Source organism: Physeter macrocephalus, chromosome 19 (genome assembly GCF_002837175.3).
Source record: "Physeter macrocephalus isolate SW-GA chromosome 19, ASM283717v5, whole genome shotgun sequence".
Taxonomy (NCBI): Eukaryota; Metazoa; Chordata; class Mammalia; order Artiodactyla; family Physeteridae; genus Physeter; species Physeter macrocephalus.
The window spans coordinates 20,256,938-20,277,785 of record NC_041232.1 but is presented as its reverse complement, the minus strand read 5'-3'; the positions used below and the strand labels follow the sequence as shown (position 1 = coordinate 20,277,785).

At 52.6% G+C, this 20,848-nt stretch overlaps 1 protein-coding gene across 12 annotated transcripts in view; it reads left to right on the top strand.

The window, feature by feature from the left end:
* The window catches only part of SCARB1 (scavenger receptor class B member 1), a 100,849-nt gene that overhangs the window by 62,028 nt on the left and 17,973 nt on the right, over positions 1-20,848 (top strand). For 5 of the 12 annotated variants that reach the window (XM_024120774.3, XM_055080787.1, XM_055080788.1 and 2 more), the window contains 2 exons: positions 2,775-2,826; positions 3,734-4,812. In XM_024120774.3, the coding sequence (XP_023976542.1) occupies positions 2,775-2,826; positions 3,734-4,177 (496 nt within the window). In that variant the 3' untranslated portion in view covers positions 4,178-4,812. Of the gene's footprint in view, positions 1-2,774; positions 2,827-3,733; positions 4,813-7,019; positions 7,149-10,837; positions 11,489-20,848 lie in introns of those variants that run through there. The other 7 variants (XM_055080786.1, XM_055080789.1, XM_024120768.3 and 4 more) reach the window with 6 other exon arrangements.

The window sequence follows — 20,848 nt, the reverse complement described above, 5'->3', positions numbered from 1 at the left end:
TGTCTGGCTTTTTCCACTTAACACGATGTTTTCAAGGTTCATCCACGTTGTGGCCCGTGTGACTGCTTCATTCCATTTTATGGCCGAATAATATTCCATTGCATGGAAAGACCACGTTTTTATTCATCAGTTGATGGACAATTCGGTTGTTTCTACTTTTTGGCCATTATGAATAGTGCCGCTTTGAATATTTATAAGTTTCTGTGTTGGATGTATGTTTTCTCTTGGGTGGATACCTTGCAGCAGAATTGCTGGGTCCTATGGTGGCTGTGTTTAAGAGTCTGAGGGGCTGCCAGACTGCTTTCCAGGGCGGCTGCGACATTTTACACTCCCACCAGCAGCGTGGGAGGTGCCAGTGTCTCTACATCCCTGCCAGCTCTTGTTATAACATCGAGTTAGGATAGAGCTGGGTGAGGGAGCACACTGGTCGTTACGTCGGGGTCTGTACTTCTTTATTTAAAGAATTTTTTTTGGTCGCGCCGTGTGGCATGCGGGATCTTAGTTCCCCAACCAGGGATCGAACCCGTGTCCCCGGCCTTGGAAGCGCGGAGTCTTAACCTCTGGACCCCCAGGGAAGTCCCCTGTACTTCTTAGCATATTCGAAATAGTTTCATTAAAAAAAAGAAATTCCCCCAGAAAGATTGCTGGGCTGCGGGAATGTGAGCGTCTGTTTGGCTTTGTGAGACGCCTCTCGGCTGGAAAGAATAACACTTTGTCGGAGCGTGGTGAGAGGGCCAGCAGTGCGGTTCACCTTCACGCCCCCACTAGCTCTTCATTTTTACATTTTGAGGCTGCTCGGAGAGTGTGTTCCTGAAGCGTGTGCGGCTGGTGAAACGGCCCCACGCGTGCCTTAGGCGTCTGCTGCCCAGACTTGAGCTCCACAGGGCTCCCGGCACTCAGTGCCTGGTCTGCTAACTTGGATGTCAGGGCCGGCGGGTGACTAAGTGAAGCCCGTGGGGGTGGGGCCGAGGGCCAGCCTCTGTCCAGCCCCAGGGCCCATGCACCCAGTGTGGCCACATCCTATGCATTGGCAAATGCGTTTTTCAAAATCTGGATTTTGACACACGCTCTCTCAATTTCACCTTTTGGGAGTTCATTCCAATTTTCGACAAACGCTGCTCGAGCCAGCAGGTCTATCTGGGTGGCTGGATTCTGCCCGCTGGTGGCCCTGAGCCACCACCCTGATGTCTCTGGGCCTCTGTGTTCCCATCTGTTGGGAACCAAGGCCACACAGCTGCCTGGCTGCCCCTGTGGGCTGGCACGGTGGTCTCAAGGGCGGTGGTCTAACAGCAATGCTTATCAGCATCCCCGAGGGCTGATGAGGAACCCATGTGGGAAGAGTCCGGAGACACCGCCTCCCGGAAGCAGAGCTGTCTAGCTGTGACTTGTCTGAGGAACTTTTGTGCTGTTTGCTCACAAGACAAAGGCAGCGGGGTTGCACACCCTGTGCGTTCAGTTTACATCAGTTCTTACAAACTCAGATTAAAGAGGCTGAAGGGAAGGGGATGTGCCGTTGTGTTTCCAGAGCGTTCTCCGTGTCTGTCTCCTCTGTAGGTGATACGGCGTAAATTCATTTCACTGCCCAATACTCTACTGAATAAGCGCTTTTTGAGAATTGAGATTGAGGATTTTGACCTTTTGTGCTGACTCGGGTGCCTGTCCCCTGAGAGAGTGCCAGCTCCCCTCCAGCTGTGCCTTCCTTAAGCAGACCCAAGAATGGTGAAGTTACAGAATGTTTGTTTGTCCAGTTGTTTGCTGGCATTTGACGGCAACAATAATAAACATCGAGCACTATACGTCTTTTTTTTTTTTGGCTGTGCCACACGGCTTGTGGGATTTCGTTTCCCTGACCACGGATTGAACCCAGGCCACAGTAGTGCAAGCCCAGAATCCTAACCACTAGGCCACCAGGGAACCCCCCTAGAGCACTTTTTATATGCTGGGTATTTTTCATGGTGTCGCGTTCCGTCCTCACTAGAGCCCTGTGAGGAGTTCCATTATAATCCCCATTTTACAGAGGAGGAACAGAGAGGGTAAATAGCGTGCCCAAGGTCACACAGCTGTCTAGCAGCTGACTGTGTCGGGGGTCCCCAAGACCACTCTCAGGTTTGACGATTCACTGGGAAGACTCAGAGGACCCAGCATGTAGTTTTAGTCACGGCTGTGATTTATTACAGAGAAAGGATTCAAAACATAATTGGCAAAGGGAAAAGGCTCACAGGGTGAAGTCTGGGGAAACCAGGCGCAGGCTTCTAGAGCCCTCTCCCAGGAGGGTCACGCCAGGACACGCTTCATTCCCCCAGTGACAAGTTGTGACAACATGTGTGAAGTCTCCCCTACCAGAGATGCCCAGTAGAAACTCAGCACCCAGGGTGTTTACTGGGGGCTGGTCACGTAGGCGCCTTCTGTCTGGCATGGACCCAGATCCCAGACTCCCCAGAGGAAAGCAGGTGATCAGCATAAACCGTGTTGTTTGTTAGCTGGGCGTATTGCCATCCTGAATAAAACTGGGATTCTGTTTCTAAAAAAGAACAAATGGATATCAGCTAGGTCCCTGGCAGCCCCTCCACGTAAGAATTTTTCATTTAAAAAGATACTGTGGATTGTCAGGTCGCGCCCCGTCAGGAGATGCCCGTTCCTCAAGCCCATGCCGATCAAGTTGCTGCAACATCAAATCCCTCCTGACCCTGGGGCTTCCGATCACAGGTCCGGAGCTGTCTGATCTAAGACACCCCGACAAAACTTCTCACTTGCTTGGTCTCGCTTATTTCCAGACAAACTGGGAAGATCGAGCCGGTGATCCTGCCACTGATGTGGTTTGGAGAGGTAAGGCTGCTTTCCTCTCCCTGGGTACTGGGCACCCGAGGGCGTGGTGTCTGATGCCTCAGTGAGGAGTTGATGTGGGCATTTGGGGCAGGAGGCTGTGTGTGGTGGGGAGGCTGGGCTGGGGTAGCTGGACTCAGTAATGCAGAACAATCTGTTAGAAACTTCGCCCTCTCCAAGCACTTTATGTCAGTTATCCCACTGGGTTGAAAGGATCACGTGAGATGAGGAGCACAGGAGCTGCCTGAAACTGTAAAGTCCCTGGTCAGGGTGTAAAATAATTTTGTTAATGCACGTGGCCCCTTCTCCTGAGATGAAGGGAAGTTGGTTTTCAGGGTGTCAACTTTTTATTGAAATTTCTTCTCTCCCAGCTTTTCAGGGTTCCTTCTGGCTTAGCTCGTTTTAAATCAGGGTGAGCTAACAGCTGGAACAGCCAGCCTCCAAATGTCAAGTTCACTTCCCACTCACATCACAGTCTGATGCGGGGCAGGCGGAGCCCTGCTCCACGCAGACATTCAGGGACATCCAGGCTCCTTCCATCTTCTGCTCCTGCCCTCTTGGAGATCTTCAGAATCCGTCTCCATTCAGTAAATTGGGAAAGAGGTGGAGAGAATCACATGGGAGCCAGAGCCAGGCGTGGAAGTTGTAGCATCACTGTGCCCCCATCCCATTGGCCAGAACAGGTCATACGGGCCTGCCTAGCTGCAAGGGAGTCTGGGAAATGTAGTCCTGTTGTGTGGCCCCAGAGGAAATAGAGGCATGGCTGGCTCCCTCCATCGCATGCTTTGGCCTGTGGGCTTGAGATGGGAAAGGGGTTGGGGGACAGAGGGGTGTGGTGTGGGGCGGCATCTGCACCCTCGGCCCACAGTATGTGGCACCAGTCCATTTGTTTGTCCTTCTCCTTCCCCAGAGCGGGGCAATGGAGGGTGAGACCCTTCAGACGTTCTACACGCAGCTGGTGTTGATGCCCAGGGTGCTGCATTATGGCCAGTACGTGCTCCTTGCCCTGGGCTGCGTCCTGCTGTTCATCCCCATCGTCTACCAAATCCGGAGCCAAGTAGGTGGTGGCCAGAGCGTGGCCGGGGCCGAGCGGTCCCTTGCTTGCCTGCTTGGGGGAAGGAGGGGCTCAGATCAGATCCCCCAGCCGTCCCTTCCTGCTGTGCCCACGGACACCTTCAGCCTGCAGCCAACCTCGGGCGGCAGTCCTAGGTCTCTGCCGGGGCTGGGGAGCTGTTGCTGCATCCTTGCTTCTCTTGCGTATTCTGTGCCCACTTCTCTGCCTATTCTGGGAGGCCTGGGGACCCTCCCTTGGAGGGGCTGCAGGTGGTTTTGGGTCACGAGACCTGGTACTTGAATGGTTTGTTCTTCAAGTCAGCAGCTGCTGGCTTTCAGGCTCTGGCAGGTACAGGGCATACGACAGTGAACGAGGCAGTTCCTACTCCGGAGGGAGTGGGCTGCGGGGACTGGCATTCTAGTTGGAAAGACAGGTGGAAACCAAGTAAATAAACAGAAGGGATGATCTCACCGATGATAAAGATGATAGAAAATGTGATGGGCTTAGGGCAGTGCTGACCGATACAAATACAACATGAGCCACGTGTGTGATTTTAAATTTAAATTTTCTAATAGCCACCTTAAGTAAAAGGGAATTAATTTTAATCATATCTTTTATTTAACCCGAATACATCCAGAATATCAATATGACCATGTCAACCTGTAATCAATATAAAAAATATAAATTTTTTACATTTTTTTTCGGGTTAAGTCTTTGGAATCCGATGTGTATTTTACATTTACAGCAGGTCTTGACTGGGACTCGCCCCTTTTCAAAGCCTCAACGGCCATATGTGGCTACCAAGCTGGACGGCGCAGCATCCAAGGGGGTCGGGGACGACTATAGAGATAACGTCAGAACAGCTTTCTCGGAAGAGGTTGAATTTAAGCTTAGAAGTGAATGCTCAGCACAGAGTCAGGGAAAGAGTGCTGCGGGTGGAGGAATGGCCAGTGCAAAGGCCCTGAGGCAGGGGTGGGTGAGGTGTGTTGGAAGCTCCCGCAGGGCCAGGGTGGCTGGAGGGGAGTGGACATGGGGGCAGCGGGGGAGGAGGTGGTATCTGAGAGGCCGACGTCGGTCATGCCTGGTCCTGTAATGCAGGGTGAGCAGCTTGGAGCTGATTCTGGGGGTGACGGGCAGCTGTTGGAAGCTGTTAAGGAGAGGAGTGACTGGGTCGGTTCACGTGTGGCCGCTTGGTCTTCAGATGGGAGAGAGCAAGCGGGGGGCCAGGGAAGAGGCCCAGGTGAGCGAGGATGGTGGCCTGGACCAGGATAGGAGCAGGTGTTTGGGGGAAGGGAGCACAGACGGAGAAGAGCCCTGAAGAGCCAGCCCTGGGGCATCTACCATTCAGAGGCAGGAAAAAGAGGGGGCGACAACAAATACCCCCCTTGTTTCGGCCGCATGGTGCAGCTTGCAGGATCTTGGTTGCCCAGATATGAATGGAACCCCCGCCCCCTGCAGTGGAAGTGCATAGTCTTAACCACCGGACCGCCAGGGAAGTTCCAACAAATACACCTTCTTGATTTGGTATCATTCATTCATTCATGGCATTCACTGACACCTTCGCAGCTTATTCGGGGGGGGTCACTGTGCACAGTTTTGGGGATACAGACATGAGTAGGATGTGAGGTCTGGAGACCAGGGGGCTTTGAGCAAGTTACTGCCGTCACATGGTGACAAGGCCTGTGGATGCAAGGCCCCCGGGGCAGCGGGGATGGGTGGGCAGCTACCTGGTGGACAGGGGACACTGCTCAGTGGCAGGGAGTCTTGAAAGGCCATTTTGAATCCATGAACCAGAACCTCCCCCCCCGGCGCCCCCTGCCCCCCGAGTTGTCCTGGAGCCACAGGCCTCAGCCTTGGTCGGGGGCTGCCCAGCTCCCCCGCCGCCCCTCGGGCCACCTACAATGCCTGCTTTCTTGCTTTACTCTGGCAAACAGCTTTTTCTCTTTTTCCTCTTCCTCGGAGGCAGCTCGCACGCTGGCTCGCTTACCTTGCTTGCTTGTTGGCTGGGGCGAGGATAAACCTTTCCAGGCTCTCAACCTGGGCTTTTAGACCCTTAACCTGATTTCCCTTCCAAATTCCCAATCCTTTGGGGGAAAAGGTTTGCACTGGTGTGAGGGTACCAGGGCCTCTGGCGTTCTGAGCCCCCAGTGAAGGCTGGGGGCCCGGTCCTCTGTCACTGCCCCAGCCAGAGCAGAAGGGAACTCCCGAGGGTTTTGGGAATGAATTATGCTGGGAGGGCAGAGGGGCCGGAAGCCCTAGCCCCCAACCCGTGGGTGCCTCCCTGGAGCCAGCATCACCGTGGCTTTCCAGGAGTGAGGCCCAGGGGAGCAGCCGGTGAGGGGCTGGACCAGACAGCCTCTGCCCTCTGTCTCTCCTAATGGCCCATCAGAAGGGGGAGGGGGAGGAGGGGGAGACTGCACCATGTGAAAGCTTCCCTGCTTCACATCCCCCACCCGTGTCCCCCAAATCCGATAAGAATATCATCGTCTCTACTGACCATGCTTGAGGCACCCTCCCCGCAGGTTTTGCTGGAGGCCCAGTCGTTGAAATTTATCCCATTATGTATCTTTTGGTTTAGCAGGGGTTAGGCCTTATGTGTTTTTATGTATCTGTCCTGATAGGGGAAAAAAAAAAAAAACAATGGCGTGTCGTTAAACTCAACGTATTTTAATTTCTCTCCCAAGACATTTTTCTTGTCAAGTCATTCTTGAAAGAAAAACATTTTATTTTAGACAGAAATGTCGCTGTTTCTGGTCGATTTAAAATGCCACCTACTAGCTCAGTCAGTAGAGCATGAGACTCTTAAAAGGCTACTTGCTCAACTCTCTGAGTCTCGGCCAATCCACCTTGCCCAGCACGGCCCATCTCCCCTCCTTGATTTGGCCTGAATTTTCAGGCTGACAAACCCTTTTCAGCTCAGCTTGCCCGTCTGACCAAGTGTGTTTCCTGAAGACGCTTGTATTTCTGTCTTTGGTGAGAGACACCATCACTCCCCAGATCTCAGCCAACTCCAGTCATTAATGGTGGTTGGACTCTAAAATTCTGTACCCCACCCTCTGCTTTTTGAAAATCGGAGAAGCGTGTAAAAACCGTGTGTGTTCGGCTGCAACGTCAACTATAAATTAGCTTGGTTATCTTCTAGGAGAAGTGCTATTTATTTTGGAGTAGTAGTAAAAAGGGCTCACAGGATAAGGAGGCCATTCAGGCCTATTCTGAATCCCTGATGACGTCAGCTCCCAAGGGGACTGTACTGCAAGAAGCAAGACTGTAGGTGGGTACCAGGTAACACCCCTCGCCCCCCATCCCCTCCCATAGTGAGTAGAACTCTGGCGGCTTGAAACGCTTTGGATCTTACACATCTCTTCAGCCTGAACTTCTTCACCTGGAGTGTCTACAGATTGAAAATACGTACTTGTATATTTTGCTGTCTTCTTACTTTCCGAGTGATTCCAGGCGTGGTAGGTGATGGAGGGTGACTAGTGGGCTGGTGGCTTGTTTGCAAGGTTGTCTTAGAAAGGCAGGATCGAGGTTTAGGTCTCAGCTGCTTCTCAAACCTCTGGTGCAATATAGACTCTTCTGGGAAAGTCTGCTAAAAAATGCAGATCCACGGGCATCCTTCTAGAACTCCTGGAATAGCATCATGGATGGGGCCCAGGAATCTGTATTTGCGTGGCCCCCTAACAGGATTCTGATGTAGATAAGTTTAAGTAAATCCGGAAGACTGGCCAAGAAGAAAGAATTTAGGCCTCACCTGGGCACCAGCTGTAGATCTAGGACTCGGTCTGAGGGTATGGTTGCCAGATTGAGCAAAAACAAACAAACAACCCCAAGAAACAACAACGACAAACTGAGGCTCAGTTAAATGTGAATTTCAGGTAAACAGTGAATGATTTTTAGCCTAAGTGTGTCCCATGAAATTATCAGGACATGCTTATACTGAAAAACTGTTTGTTGTTTACCTGAAATTCACATTTCACTGGCTGCCCCCCTTCATCTGGCAGCCTACCTGCGGGAGAAGGAGGCTAGTGCCTTTGGGGGTTCACCTCCTGGGCTATGTTCCTTTAGGTCTGAGGTCTTAGGAGAGCCGAGTCCCGCCAGGGGATGTGACAGGCAGAGCTCTGGGCCCTACAGTTGGGGTTTGGGCAGCAGTGAGTCGCTCTATGGTTATACCTCTGATCATAGCTGTTATTTCGGTTTCTGAAAAATGTGCCACCCTCTCCAGCTTCTGGGGCTGGGCCTGCTCGGGTTTAAATAGCTTTCTTGAGAGCCACAGGCTGGGGCTGAGGTGACAGCCCTACTCTTTGGGACCAGTTGGCTGCTTCCAGTTTGCTTCCATTGCCAGGGCTGGAGGAGGAGATAAAATAGAACATGGGCGCTGGGCGTGGGTGTGTCTGCTGGCAGGTACTGCCAGCCCTGCAAGGAGCAGGAGGGAGGGACAGCTGTAGCCCCAGCCAGGCCCTGGGGCACTCCTGCCGATCTGGGGATAAGAGAGCCCGACCCTTCAGGGCTGAGTGTTAAGGCGGTGTCTTTCTGAGCTTGGGGGGCAGGGTGTCCTAGCTGGAGACGAGTCCCCCGTTTCCTTCCTCTCTCCCAGAATTCCTCTTGGGACGCCTTTCTTGTGTACAGTTTGGCCCCATTGGCAGCCCTGCCCCCTTGCAGCCAAGATTCCCTTCTGCAGAAACTTGCTTGGCGTTCTCGCGGTGCAGGGGTGGGGTCTTCAGGCATAGAGATGGGGGTTACTCGCTTTTAGCACAGATAGAGCTGGTGTTTGTGAGGTCTCGGCCCCATGGCTGCACCTCCCTGGACACAGCCAGGATGTCCTGCTCCCCGCCCCCCCCAAAATAAAACTAAAACAAAACCAAAGCTGGAGTCTCTTCGTGATTTTACCAACAGAATCCAAACGTCAGGTTATTAGGGAAGGTTTTGATTAAAGTGATTCTACTGCCCTGTCTTCTGGAAGGCAGGTCAGCCTTTGGCCCGGATGAGACCCCCTACCCCCGGTCACGTGTACATGGGGAAGGCAGTGTCCTGGAGTGTCCTGTCGGGTCTGCTTTAGGGGGCCAGGCACCTGGGAAGCGGCCAGTGGTCCTGGAGACCTGGAATCCCTGCAGCTCGGCCTCCAGCCTGTGCTGAGTCCCTGGGGGAGGTTTTATACCTTGCCCCGCGTCTGGGCACGGGGGTGGCCTTGAGGGGCTGCTTTGCTCCAGGAGAGGGAGGACATGGGGCCTCCACTAGCCCAGAAGGGTGTTTTTATGTGAATAAGAAAAGACAGCCCCTCTGTGCAGACATGGCCTGAGGGCTTGGCAAACAGAGTACAACCCGTTTATACCCACTTGGCTGGGTGCCCTTGTGCAGTGAACAGCCTGGACGATGGTACTGGGCAGCCCTTCAGGGACATGTTCCAGGATCTCGTCTCTTGAATCGTTCATTAATTCCAAGTCCTCATTCCTCAGTTAAACGGAAGTGTTAGGGAACAGGAGGAGGAGGAGGGGGCGGAATCTGCCTCCGGTTCTGGTTCCTTGAGGGTTTGTACATGTGTCTCTCTTGGGAAGGCAGTTTCCCCTTTGCACTTTTTTTTTTTTTTTTTTTTTTTTTGCGGTACGCGGACCTCTCACTGTTGTGGCCCCTCCCGTTGCGGAGCACAGGCTCCGGACGCGCAGGCTCAGCGGCCATGGCTCACGGGCCCAGCCGCTCCGCGGCATGTGGGATCCTCCCGGACCGGGGCACGAACCCGCGTCCCCTGCATCGGCAGGCGGACTCTCCACCACTGCGCCACCAGGGAAGCCCCTCCCCTTTGCACTTTTGAGCGAGGCTTTCTCCAGTCGTGGCTCTCTGGGCCCACATCGCTAAGAATGCCCCCCGACCCCAGCTGTTCCATGCTGCCTCTGTGTCGGGCGGTGTGTGGGCAGGGGCGCACGCCCACCCCTCCTTGCCCCTGGCTGGAATGTGGCTCGGTCCGGGGAAGCCTGAGCTCTGTCCCCGAGGAAAGGAGTGAGGCGTCCTCCACCCCTCCCCACCCCGCGGTGAAGCAGGCCCCTGGGGGTTGTGAGCAAGGCCCAAGTGGGTAGGGGCGTCTGGGGTTTTCCGACCACAGCTGCTGGGCAAGGAAGCCTCTCGATGCTTCGAGGGGAAGGAAGACAGAGGGCTTGCGGGGACGAAAAGTTGCCCCCAATTCTGATCATCATAGCTGCCTTTAAAAGTGTCCTTAAATTGAGACGCTTAAAAATGTAAAGCTAGATGCACTGCACTCCCGAGTGCCCTCTCACCCAGACTCAACAGCCCTGCTAACATTCTGTCGTGTCTCACCTTGTCCCTGTGTGTCCTTTGCCCCGCTCGCCAAGCCCCGCTGCCCCTCCCCCTCTCCCCAGAGACACCCGTCGCTAGGAATTTGGTGTTTGCACGCTTCTTCCCCTCTACATCTGTATATATGTATCCATGACGATAGACACTTTTTAAAAAGCTCACCTCCGTGGTGTCAAACTCTGTGAATCAGTCCGCAGCGGGATTCCCCTCTTCAGTTTTCTGGGCAACAGCTGTGTAGGTTGACTACCATCTTGTGACTCTGTCTTTTAAATGCATTCTGATAATCAGTGGACATTTAGGTGGTTTCCAGCTTTTGTGTTAACAGTATTGTTTATATAAGCCCTGGACTCCTTGGTCTGCCCTTCTCACTGTATTAGGCAAGTCCCTTAGGGTCTCAGTTTCCCCATCTCTAAGATGGGTGAGAGCAGGGCAAGATGGTGTTTCGTGAGGTGAGGAGACCCTTTGTAGTGGAGTCCCAGGAGTCTGTAGGTCACTCCAGTCTTCTCTCATCTCAAACTTGATGGGGGGGGGCGCTGCAAATGGGGGCTCCAAGGGGGTTTTCCATGCTGGTGGAGGATGTACAGGGGCGGGGCCTGGGTCTGGGCGGGGCTTGGTGGGCGGGGCTTAGTGATGCAGCACCTACCCTTTTCTCCACAGGGTCCCAAAGATGCCGCTAGCCAGCCCAGCCTGGCTACTCAGCCAGACCAGCTCTCCAGCCCCTACACCCCTCTTCTTCAGGACTCTCTCAGCGGACAGCCCACTAATCCCAAACTCTGAGCCACCCCTGCTACCACATGCCTGTCGCACACTGCACAGCCCCCCAGCACGTGTCCACGCGTGTCCTCAGGTGTGTGCAGACACTCAGGGATGGAGCCGCTGCAGAGGGGACTTGGGGAGAGGTTCGTCAACAAGGACTGTTCTGGAACCTTCTCTCCAAGTGATCCACAGGCCCGACCACAGGTGTTATGGGCCCGGGGTCCCCTCCCTTGGGTGAGTGAGCCTGGGCTCTTAAGGACTCAGGTCACCTCTCCCCAGCGGTCCTCTCCATCAGTCTCGAAACACTGCAGCCCCCGCCTGGTGGCTCACCCAGGCAGGACAGGGCCTTTACTCCGAGGGGCTGGCCACTGTCCCGAAACCTAGCCCAGGAGTGCAGACTGCTTGGGCCCCAGCCAGGTGGGCTGCGGGCCGTGGCTCAGCGCTCAGCCCGGGCCCAGAGCTGTGGCCACTGGACACCCATCTGGGCCTCAAAACGGAGATGCCTCGGATCACATCCTTAACCCCCTGCGGGATCGTGATCTCCCTGAAGTCTACACAGGCGCCGGATTTGGGTGTCTGCGCCCCTTTCCTCCAGCCTAAACTGACATCATCATGTATACTGAGCCGGCCACTCCCTGGCTGGGGTGGCGGGAGGCTGTAACCCGAGCCGCCCCCCACCAGGATCCTCAGCAGTTCGGTGCCGGGGCGGAGGTGGAGAGGCCCCGGGCCCATCAGCCTGGGTGTCCGGTCGGGTGACCCGTCTGCCCGGGGCTCCTGGTCTCTGGGGCAAACCTTTGTCTCTTTTCTACTGGAAGAGAAATGAATTTTATCATCATTTAAAAATAAGTCACAGTTGAAATAATAAACCTTTTAAAAAAGTGACTGATTGAGTCTGTGACAGCCTGTTGGAGGGGGGACGGGAGGGCTCCCTGGGAAGTTCTGGGCTCCTCTTAGCCAGTAGCTCCTTTCTGGTTACTGCCACGAGTGTCTCTCAGGGACTGGGCTGCAGACTTGCCTTTCCCTTGTTTTAAAATTTACTTATTTACTTTTGGCTGCGTTGGGTCTTCGTTGCTGTGCGCGGGCTCTCTCTAGTTGCGGCGAGCAGGGGCTACTCTTCGTTGTGGTGAGCGGGCTTCTCGTTGCCGTGGCTTCTCTTGTTGCCGAGCACGGGCTCTAGGCGCGTGGGCTTCAGTAGTTGTGGTGCGTGAGCTCAGTTGTTGTGGCTTGCAGGCTCTAGAGTGCAGGCTCAGTAGTTGTGGCGCACGGGCTTAGTTGCTCCGCGGCATGTGGGATCTTCCCGGACCAGGGATCGAACCCGTGTCCCCTGCATTGGCAGGTGGATTCTTAACCACTGCACCACCAGGGAAGTCCCTAAAATTTAAACTTGTGTATATTTAACATTTTATATAAATTCTGTTTTTAATTCAGTTCTTGTTTAGAAAGCATAGCATCCACGTGGACCACTACCCCGACCCCCCTTTCGATTGTTGAGTAGAATTCCATCGTAGGCACCTACCACAGGTTTCCAAGCATTCATGAGTTGAAGGACATTTCAAATGTTTCCAGTTTTTGACGATTATGAATATAAAGCTGCTACAAACATGAATGTACAGGTTTTTGTGTGAACATATATTTTTTTTTTTTTTTTTTTGCTTGAGGGATCTTAGTTCCCTGACCAGGGATCGAACCCAGGCCGATGGCAGCAAAAGCACTGAGTCCTAACCACTGGACCTCCAGGGAATTCCCAATTTTCATTTCTCTTAGGTAAAATACCTAGGAGTGAGAGTGCTAGGTCATATGGTAACACGTGATATAGGTCTGTGTTTAACAATATTCACAGTAGCTGCACCATTCTGCATTCCCACCATCAAGGTATGATCGTTTCATCTGCTCTGCATACAGGCTGATACCTTGGTACTTCCAGTTCTTAAAAAACTGTCATCATTTGTAGTGGTATCACATTGTGTTTTTTATTTGCATGGAAATACATCTCCTAATGAGATGGCGATTTCCTCTTCACCCCCAACTAATTTATGTATCTATGAATGACTGTCACTGCCAGGATGCAACCAATTTTGTCATCAATGCTATTCTTATTTTGTATACGTGCAGAGAAGCCTTGTTTACATAAGTAAATAGCTGGCGGTGGAAGGAGTATCTGGATAGAGTCACTCAATTATTATACTGCTGAGTAATGGGCAAAAATCAGGTGACAGTCTGTCATCAAAAAGTATTTTTACTGATTTATCAGCTGACACGTCCATCTGACCTTTCTTCACATTTGTAGAAGGCAGCAAAGTGGAAACCACGGCCTTGCAAAAGAACTGCAAAAAGATTACTCAATCTTTAGATCAGTTCTCGAAACCAGTGTTTGGGAGTGTCCCTCAGGTCGGGGCTGGAGGGCTGGGGAGAGCTGCGCCTGCCTGCTGCGGGGTCGGGGGCCTGGGGAAGGGCGCCTGCCGCCTGGCCCTGATCCCACGGAGAGCGGAGGTGAAAAGCGTTCCCCAGCTTGAGTCTAATGACCCCTGAGAGGATTGTTGACTTCCCTGTGTCCAAGCCGCATCACAGACACTTGCAACTTTTGCATTCAGCCCTGCCTGCTCTAAAGAGAAAAGAGAGGCAATCTCCATAAAGCATTCTTGTGTGTGTGTGTGTGTGTGTGTGTGTGTGTGTGTGTGTGTGTGTCCCAAGGGAACATGGGACGGAAGAGGTGAATTTACCCTCCACATGTCTCATTGCGTGAACATCTTGGTAAGGTTCAAGCTGATTTGTGTGGGGTTTTTTTGGTACAACTGTGGTCCCTAAACCCAGCCAATGACTTCATCCAGGGCTCAGAGGGAAACTGCCCTCTGGTCCCACACGGGAAGGATGGGCTGTGAGGCCACCTTAAGGGACATGGCATCAGGCCTCCTCGTGGCCTCAGGAATTCTCAGGGGTGTCTTTGACCCTGAGGCTTCATTCCTACCCTCTCACTTTACACCGCAACCCCACCCACTATGTGACTCTGCTAACAATATTTTTTTCAATTTGATCCACTTTTTTACTTAAATTTTCTTTTAAAAGAAAAATTTTCTGTAAAATGTCTGTTTCGTTTGAAAAAGCAGTTTTATCTGAACTTGTGGGTCCAACAGGCAAGTTATATTTTTCTAGTATCCGTGAAAATAAATACTTAACTATGTGGAATCTAAAAAATGAAACAAACTAGTGGGACTTCCCTGGTGGTCCAATGGTTAAGGCTCCCCACTCCCAATGCAGGGGGCCTGGGTTCCATCCCTGGTCAGGGAACTAGATCCCGCATGCCACAACTAAGAGCCCGCATGCTGCAACTAAGACCCGGTGCAGCCAAATAAGTAAATAAATATTTTTTTTAAAAAAACCACTAGTGGGGCTTCCCTGGTGGCGCAGTGGTTGAGAATCCGCCTGCCGATGCAGGGGACACGGGTTCGTGCCCCGGTCCGGGAAGATCCCACATGCCACGGAGCGGCTGGGCCCGTGAGCCATGGCCGCTGAGCCTGCGCGTCCGGAGCCTGTGCTCCGCAACGGGAGAGGCCACGGCAGTGAGAGGCCCAAGTACCACACACACACACACAAAAACCCACTAGTGAATATAACAAAAAAGAAACAGACTCACAGATGTAGAGAACAAACTAGTGGTTACCAGTGGAGAGAGGGAAGTGGGGAGGGGCACGATAGGGGTAGGGAACTAAGAGGTACAAACTACTATGTATAAAAAAATTAGCTATAAGGGTGTACTATACAGCACAGGGAATGCAGCCAATATTTTACAGCTATAAATGGAGTATAACCTTTAAAAATTGTGAACCACTATGTCATACACCTGAAACTTACATAATATTGCACATCCTTTACCTCAATTAAAAAAGAAAAAATATTTAAAAAAATACTTAACTGTTAAAGCTTAAAGATGTTCCTCCAGGTGCTACCAGACCTGCCCTATTTGAGAACACTGCACTGTGCCAATCGTGTCCTGCACTCCCTCATCCGTCCACTCTGCCTGTGGAATAAGTGTGTGGAAGGTTCCCCTCCTCTGTCTGTCTCAGTCCTGGCCGTCATCAAAGACTCAATTCCAACCATGCCCCCTCCTCCAGGAAGCCTCCCTGGTCACTTCTGCTCACTCAGCTCTCCCCCCTCTTGGAATTCCTGGGTTGCTGCGTCTGTCCCCTAGATGATACTAGAATGTTCTAGAATACTACAAGTCCTAACTCCAGTTGCTGGAGCCCCCTAAACCCCAAGGGCCTGTAATGTAATCCCTGGTACCTGCAATTGCACGGGAAACTGGAAAACTGCTTAACCAAGATGGTTACTCTATTCCTTCGCTAACTCAGATGGTCACTTTTTCCACCAGTATTTATCGAGTGCTCGCTATGCACTGTGACTAAAGTTACTAGGGTGGCTTTTCTCGTCTGAAAAAAAAAAGGGGGGGGGGATAATCTAATACCTGCCTGGCAGGGTCAGTGTGGAGTTCAAAAGAGTTGGCGGCCCCGCGTGATGGGTTCAGCACTGGGGACCCTGCATTCAAGCCAACCGTTCCAGAGCTGTCCTGATTGACGCCCCCGGGGTCTCTGCCAGCCTGGCCCACTTGGCTCCCACAAGCGTCCTGTGCGGTCAGTTCTCCAAGCAGCGGCCTGAGAGGTCTTCCTGAAGTGTAAACTGTCAGCAGGTTCTTCATCCCTGTTTAAATCCTTGTGCGGCTTTCCCGCACCTGGAGGATCAAGTTCCTTTCTCGCGGGCTGCTGGGAAATTCCTTCCCCGTTTCTGCCTGCGATTCTGGGCTTCTGGGCAATTCCCGGCAATTCCCGGCTCGGCCACTGGGGGGCGAGCTGCGCACACAGGTTGTTCAGAGGTCCGCGTTCTCAGAGGTGCTGAGATCACTTCTTAAATTCCTTAAGTTGGTGGGGTGTTACCTGGGGTCACAGTCTGGCTTCAGGAAATTGCAACCTCCAGAAATTTCATTTTATGCCTATGTCTGAGCTTTTTTTTTTTTTTCTGGGAAACTTTTTCTTAATATTCTTCCGATTTTCAAAGGGACCTTGATGCTCTCCAAGGGTCCCGTGGGCAAGAGTAACACTCCTAAAATAAAACCAGGGTCATGGGCTATTCGCGCTTCCTTAGCATGTAAAAGAAGGGGCTCTGGCCTTGGAGGCAGGCTACCTGCACGCTAATCCAGTTGTGCCAGCGGCTGGGCAGCCTTGCAGCAATCTGTAACCTCTCTGAGCCTCGGGTTTCCCACCCATGGGAGTGAAGATCGCTGCTCTGTGAATCCCCAAGAAGCTTTGTGAGGGTGGAATAGAAATGGCTGTGTGAGCATTCACTACGGGGTCCAGGACTATTGTGAAAGATCTCAGATCCTGAGCCTCCAGCAAGCATGTATTAGATACCTGCTGGGTGCTGAGCACTGGCTGGGCGCTGAGAGGGAGTCAAACTCAGAGGGCTGTGTAGATGCATCCATCCATCCATCCATCCATCCATCCACCCATCCATCCATCCATCAACAAATGTTTTCTGGGTGCCCACTATGTGTCAGACTCTCGAGTATATATTGGGCGTTGTCTTGGGTTGGCGATGCTGACACATAGATTCCTGGCCAAGAGCTGGCCAAGAGCTGTCCCAGGAGGGCAAACGGCTCCAGCAGCCAGAGAGGGCAGTTTTCCGAGGAAGACCAGCAGGTACTGGGTTTTGAATGCAAAAGTATCCGGAAACCAGGGGGACGCAGAAACAGTCAAAAGGTGTCTATTTGGATTTGTCAGAGCACCAGTGTTATCTGCCTCAGAAATACAGTGGTGGAAAAAGCAGGAGAGGTCCCTGCCCTCGTGGGTTTATCTTCGTGTGGGGGAGACAGTGAACAAGTAAATGAATAAGTGAGATAACTCCAGAGAGTGGTGGGTGCAAGCAAAGAAAGAAAACAGGTGCCATGAGGAGAGGAGGTGTTTGGGGGAGGGAGGTGCTACTTAGATGAGAGAAGTGTCCTCTGAGAAGGGCCATTTATGCTGATTCCCGAAGGATTTTGAAGGGATCAGGAAAAGAGCCCATTACGAACTGAGAACCGCACGTGCAAAGTCCCTGGGGTAGCGACACGCAGACCAGAAATGAGTGGGGCGTGGCTGGAGTGTGGTAAACTGAGAGGCTGACGAGGTTGGAGAGCTAGGCAGGGGCTAAACACAGCAGGGCCCTGTAGTTTGGATTTTAGTACAGTGGGAGCCATTGGAGGGTTTAAGCTGGGCAGCAACGTGATCGCTGATTGGCTGTGTGGGGAATTGCGGTGGGGGGCAGGCGGGATGCAGAGGCATTCGGCAGGAGGCACTCTACGGTTTACAAAGTCTCTCTTGCCACGGGACCCTCGGAGCCCCCGTGAGACGGCAGGGCAGGAGAATCAGGCCAGTTTTACAAGTGGGGAAACTGAGGCACCTTCCTGGCTTCTCCGTCCTTTTTGCTGCCTAAGTGATCCCTTTAGGGGAGGCTGCATCCCTTTGCTTTTCACTCGCAAGGCCCCTGCCCTTTGGGCTTTGATCTTTATTTGTGTGTAAGCATTTGGTTACGCTCTGCCCCCGCCCCCTCCCCCAGACTGTAAGCTCCTGAGGGCCGGTGCTGGGTCTGTGAGGCTCCCGGCTGCATCCCCAAGAGCCTGGCTGGAAGGTGTGTGTGCAAAGTCTCTGTGGAATAAAAGAACGACTGGTTGGGGAGTGGTGGCGTTGGGGGGGTGTGGCTGCCGGAGGAGAGAGTGCAGAGCCCGCCCACGTGCAGCTGCCCCGCTCCGCACCCCTCCCTCCTTTCCCCCCCTCACCCCCCTCCTGTATTCAGGCCTCAGAACCCGCCCAGGGCGCCGCCAGATGCTGGAAGTGTGGGCTTTGGTCACCAGGGGGCGCTGTGGGCTCGCCCTCCGAAGGGCAGCTCCTGGTCCAGCGTACAAAGACCTGGGCTCACCTTGGGCCTGTCTGGCCAGCCTGGGGGCCTGAGCCACGTCTATATTTTGAGGCTCTGGGTATATTAAAAGTAAAAAAAAAAAAAAAAAAAAAAGAAAGAAAAAGAAAACTTGACAGACCAGGGCTGCATAACCTGTGCTCCTTGTATGTTTCCATGGAACACGTTAAGAGTCTCTACACATAAAAATATGTGTAGCATTCCCGTGTGAAAAATAGGGTGTATAAAGGTATTAATTAGCAATGTCCACAGAGGGCAGGATTAGCTGATGGGAAATGACTACGATGCTTTCAGTCTGGGTGGCCGGGCTCAAGGACAGTACATTCAACCTGGTCTGGAGAATGGCTCCTGGTGAATGCAGGGCCCAGGCCGCGGGGCTGGTCCCCCAGGGCTGGGCTTGACCCTCGTCAAAATCTCAGATGCTGGTCCATCTCGGCCCAGTCATCTGGGCCCTCCCTGGTGGACCAGCATCTTCTCCTAAAACAGGTCGTTGGTAACATTTATTGAGCGCTTCCTACGTGCCATGCACTGTTTTAAATCCTTGATCTGAGTGCATCTCATTTTCCTCACAGCCCAGGTAAACGCTATTATCGTCACTGTCCTCCTTGTACAGATGAGGAAGCAGGTGCAGAGAGGCAACGTAAACGCCCAAGTTTTTGTTTGTTTGTTTTTTAAAATATTTATTTATTTATTTGGCTGCACTGGGTCTTTTTTTTAAAATTAATTAATTTATTTTTGGCTGTGTTGGGTCTTCGTTTCTGCGCGAGGGCTTTCTCCAGTTGCCACGTTTTTTTTTTTTTTTTTTTTGCGGTACGCGGGCCTCTCACTGTTGTGGCCTCTCCCGTTGCGGGGCACAGGCTCCAGACGCGCAGGCTCAGTAGTTGTGACACACGGGCCTAGCCGCCCCGCGGCATGTGGGATCTTCCCAGACCAGGGCTCGAACCCATGTCCCCTGCGTTGGCAGGCAGATTCTTAACCACTGCGCCACCTGGGAAGCCCTGCATTGGGTCTTAGTTGCGGCATGCAAACTCTTAGTTGTGGCATGTGGGATCTAGTTCCCCGACCAGGAACCAAACCCGGGCCCCCTGCATTGGGAGTCTTACCCACTGGACCCCCAGGGAAGTCCCCGTCCAAGGTCTTATGGTTGGAAAGTGTCCGGGTCCAGATTTGAATCTCAGCGGGCAGGTCCAAGGCACGTGTGCTCAGCTGCTGCTGTCTTCATCTCCTCGTGGTCCGGTTAACCAGGACTCGTGACTGTTGCTGGCCACCAGAGACTCCTACTCTCTTGTATCTCCTTCTGGAATCACGCTGGGGAAACCAGCTTCGAGGAACGTCATTTCCAAGCAAACTGTGCAGACGGGTCCTGATTCTGGAGCATCTGAGACTGAAAAACTCATTTACTCCAAACTCAGTCCCAGCTCCATCCAGTGTGTGCCCCAGCGACTGACTCCTCCGGAAAAGCCTCCAGCGGGAAACATCCAGGCTCATTCCAGAGAGGTCGAGAATGGGAGGGGAAGGAGAGGATTAAGAATAAACATTTCTAAAAATAGCGCTTGGCCCTCTCATACCCACAACAAAACTCCAAAGGGAGGGCAGGGGAGACTGGAGGAAGCCACCCAGGACTTTTGCCAGAGGGACGGCTACGGTCCACTGCTTCGGTGGGAGCCATTTCTCTGACTTGTGTCAGGTGCCAGCTCCTGAGGGGTTCCAGGTCTGGCGTGTCTTCCCAGCTGTGTCTTGGAGTCTGGAGTCATGAGTGTTGCCAGATTTTATGGACACATTTGCCGTGAAGCCTGAGCTGCTGCAAACCCGGCAACATCCAGAGGTCCTCGGCTAAGCAGGAAGGGGGCCCTTTGAGATGGAGGTGTTTGTTTTTGACTTTAAGCGACAGATGTGTGAGCAACATTGGACACGATGCACATGTCTGCAAACTGGATCCCATTTACCTCCTCAACGTCCATGACAAAATGGGGCTTCCACTCCCCTGGGAAAACATCTCAGCAGATGGGTTGGAACACTGCGGTGTGGAAGGCATTCACGTGGTGGCCCAGCCTGTGGCAGGCTTTCAGAGCTGTGGAACATTCTTCTGGTCTCTGGGATCTTCTGTCTGTGTGCGTCATCTGCTCTTCTCTGGGCTGCTGGAATTTCTTTCATTTTAGGGGACGGGAACTCCCAGATGAGACGCTAAGATCTCTGGTCCTGTTCATGGTATACTCAGCCCTATGGTCTCCGGCTGTGGCGGCAGCAGCTGTTTGGGGGAAGGATGTGGTTTCTCCCATGATATCAGCCCCAGAGATTAGGCAGGTGGTGGGGTTTGGAAGCCAGAGCTGTTTGCAAAAGAGGCCTGGACATGCTGTGTCCTGCGGGCAAGTCACTTTGGCCCCCTCGGCACCCCTGCCCTCTTCTTTCCAACAGGCACTCTAACTCCTGCTGCGTTGATTTCACAGGTCCTCGTGGGGGTCACACGGAAGGACATTTAATGCACTTCAAGGTGAAAATAGTTTGAAAATACTTTATTTTATTTATGATTGAAACATTTTTTTGGCCACCTATGCGGGAATCTCAGTTCCCCGACCAGGGAATGAACCCGTGTCCCCTGCAGTGGAAGCACCAGAGTCTTAACCACTGGACCGCCAGGGAAGTCCTGAAAAGACGTTCAAATGTGTCACAAAGTACTCTTGGAACAAGCACGAACGTTCAGGATGCAGTTTATCTAATTATTTACAAGGTCTAGCAGAGCCGAGCTGTGAAACTGTACATCACCAGGAGGTGTCACTGTCACACATAGCATGGGCGTTCTCACACTGAATCATCCGGTGGATATCCTATTGTAAAAAACTAGCTTCTTTAAATGGTGTGTGTAGATCAGTGGAGGCGAGTTCAGCCCACAGAGCAAGGCAGCAGTGTCAATATGCCCAGAAACCCAGATGTTTGGTCTCTGGGTGGTAAGGCAGCTAGTGGGAGAAGGTTTTA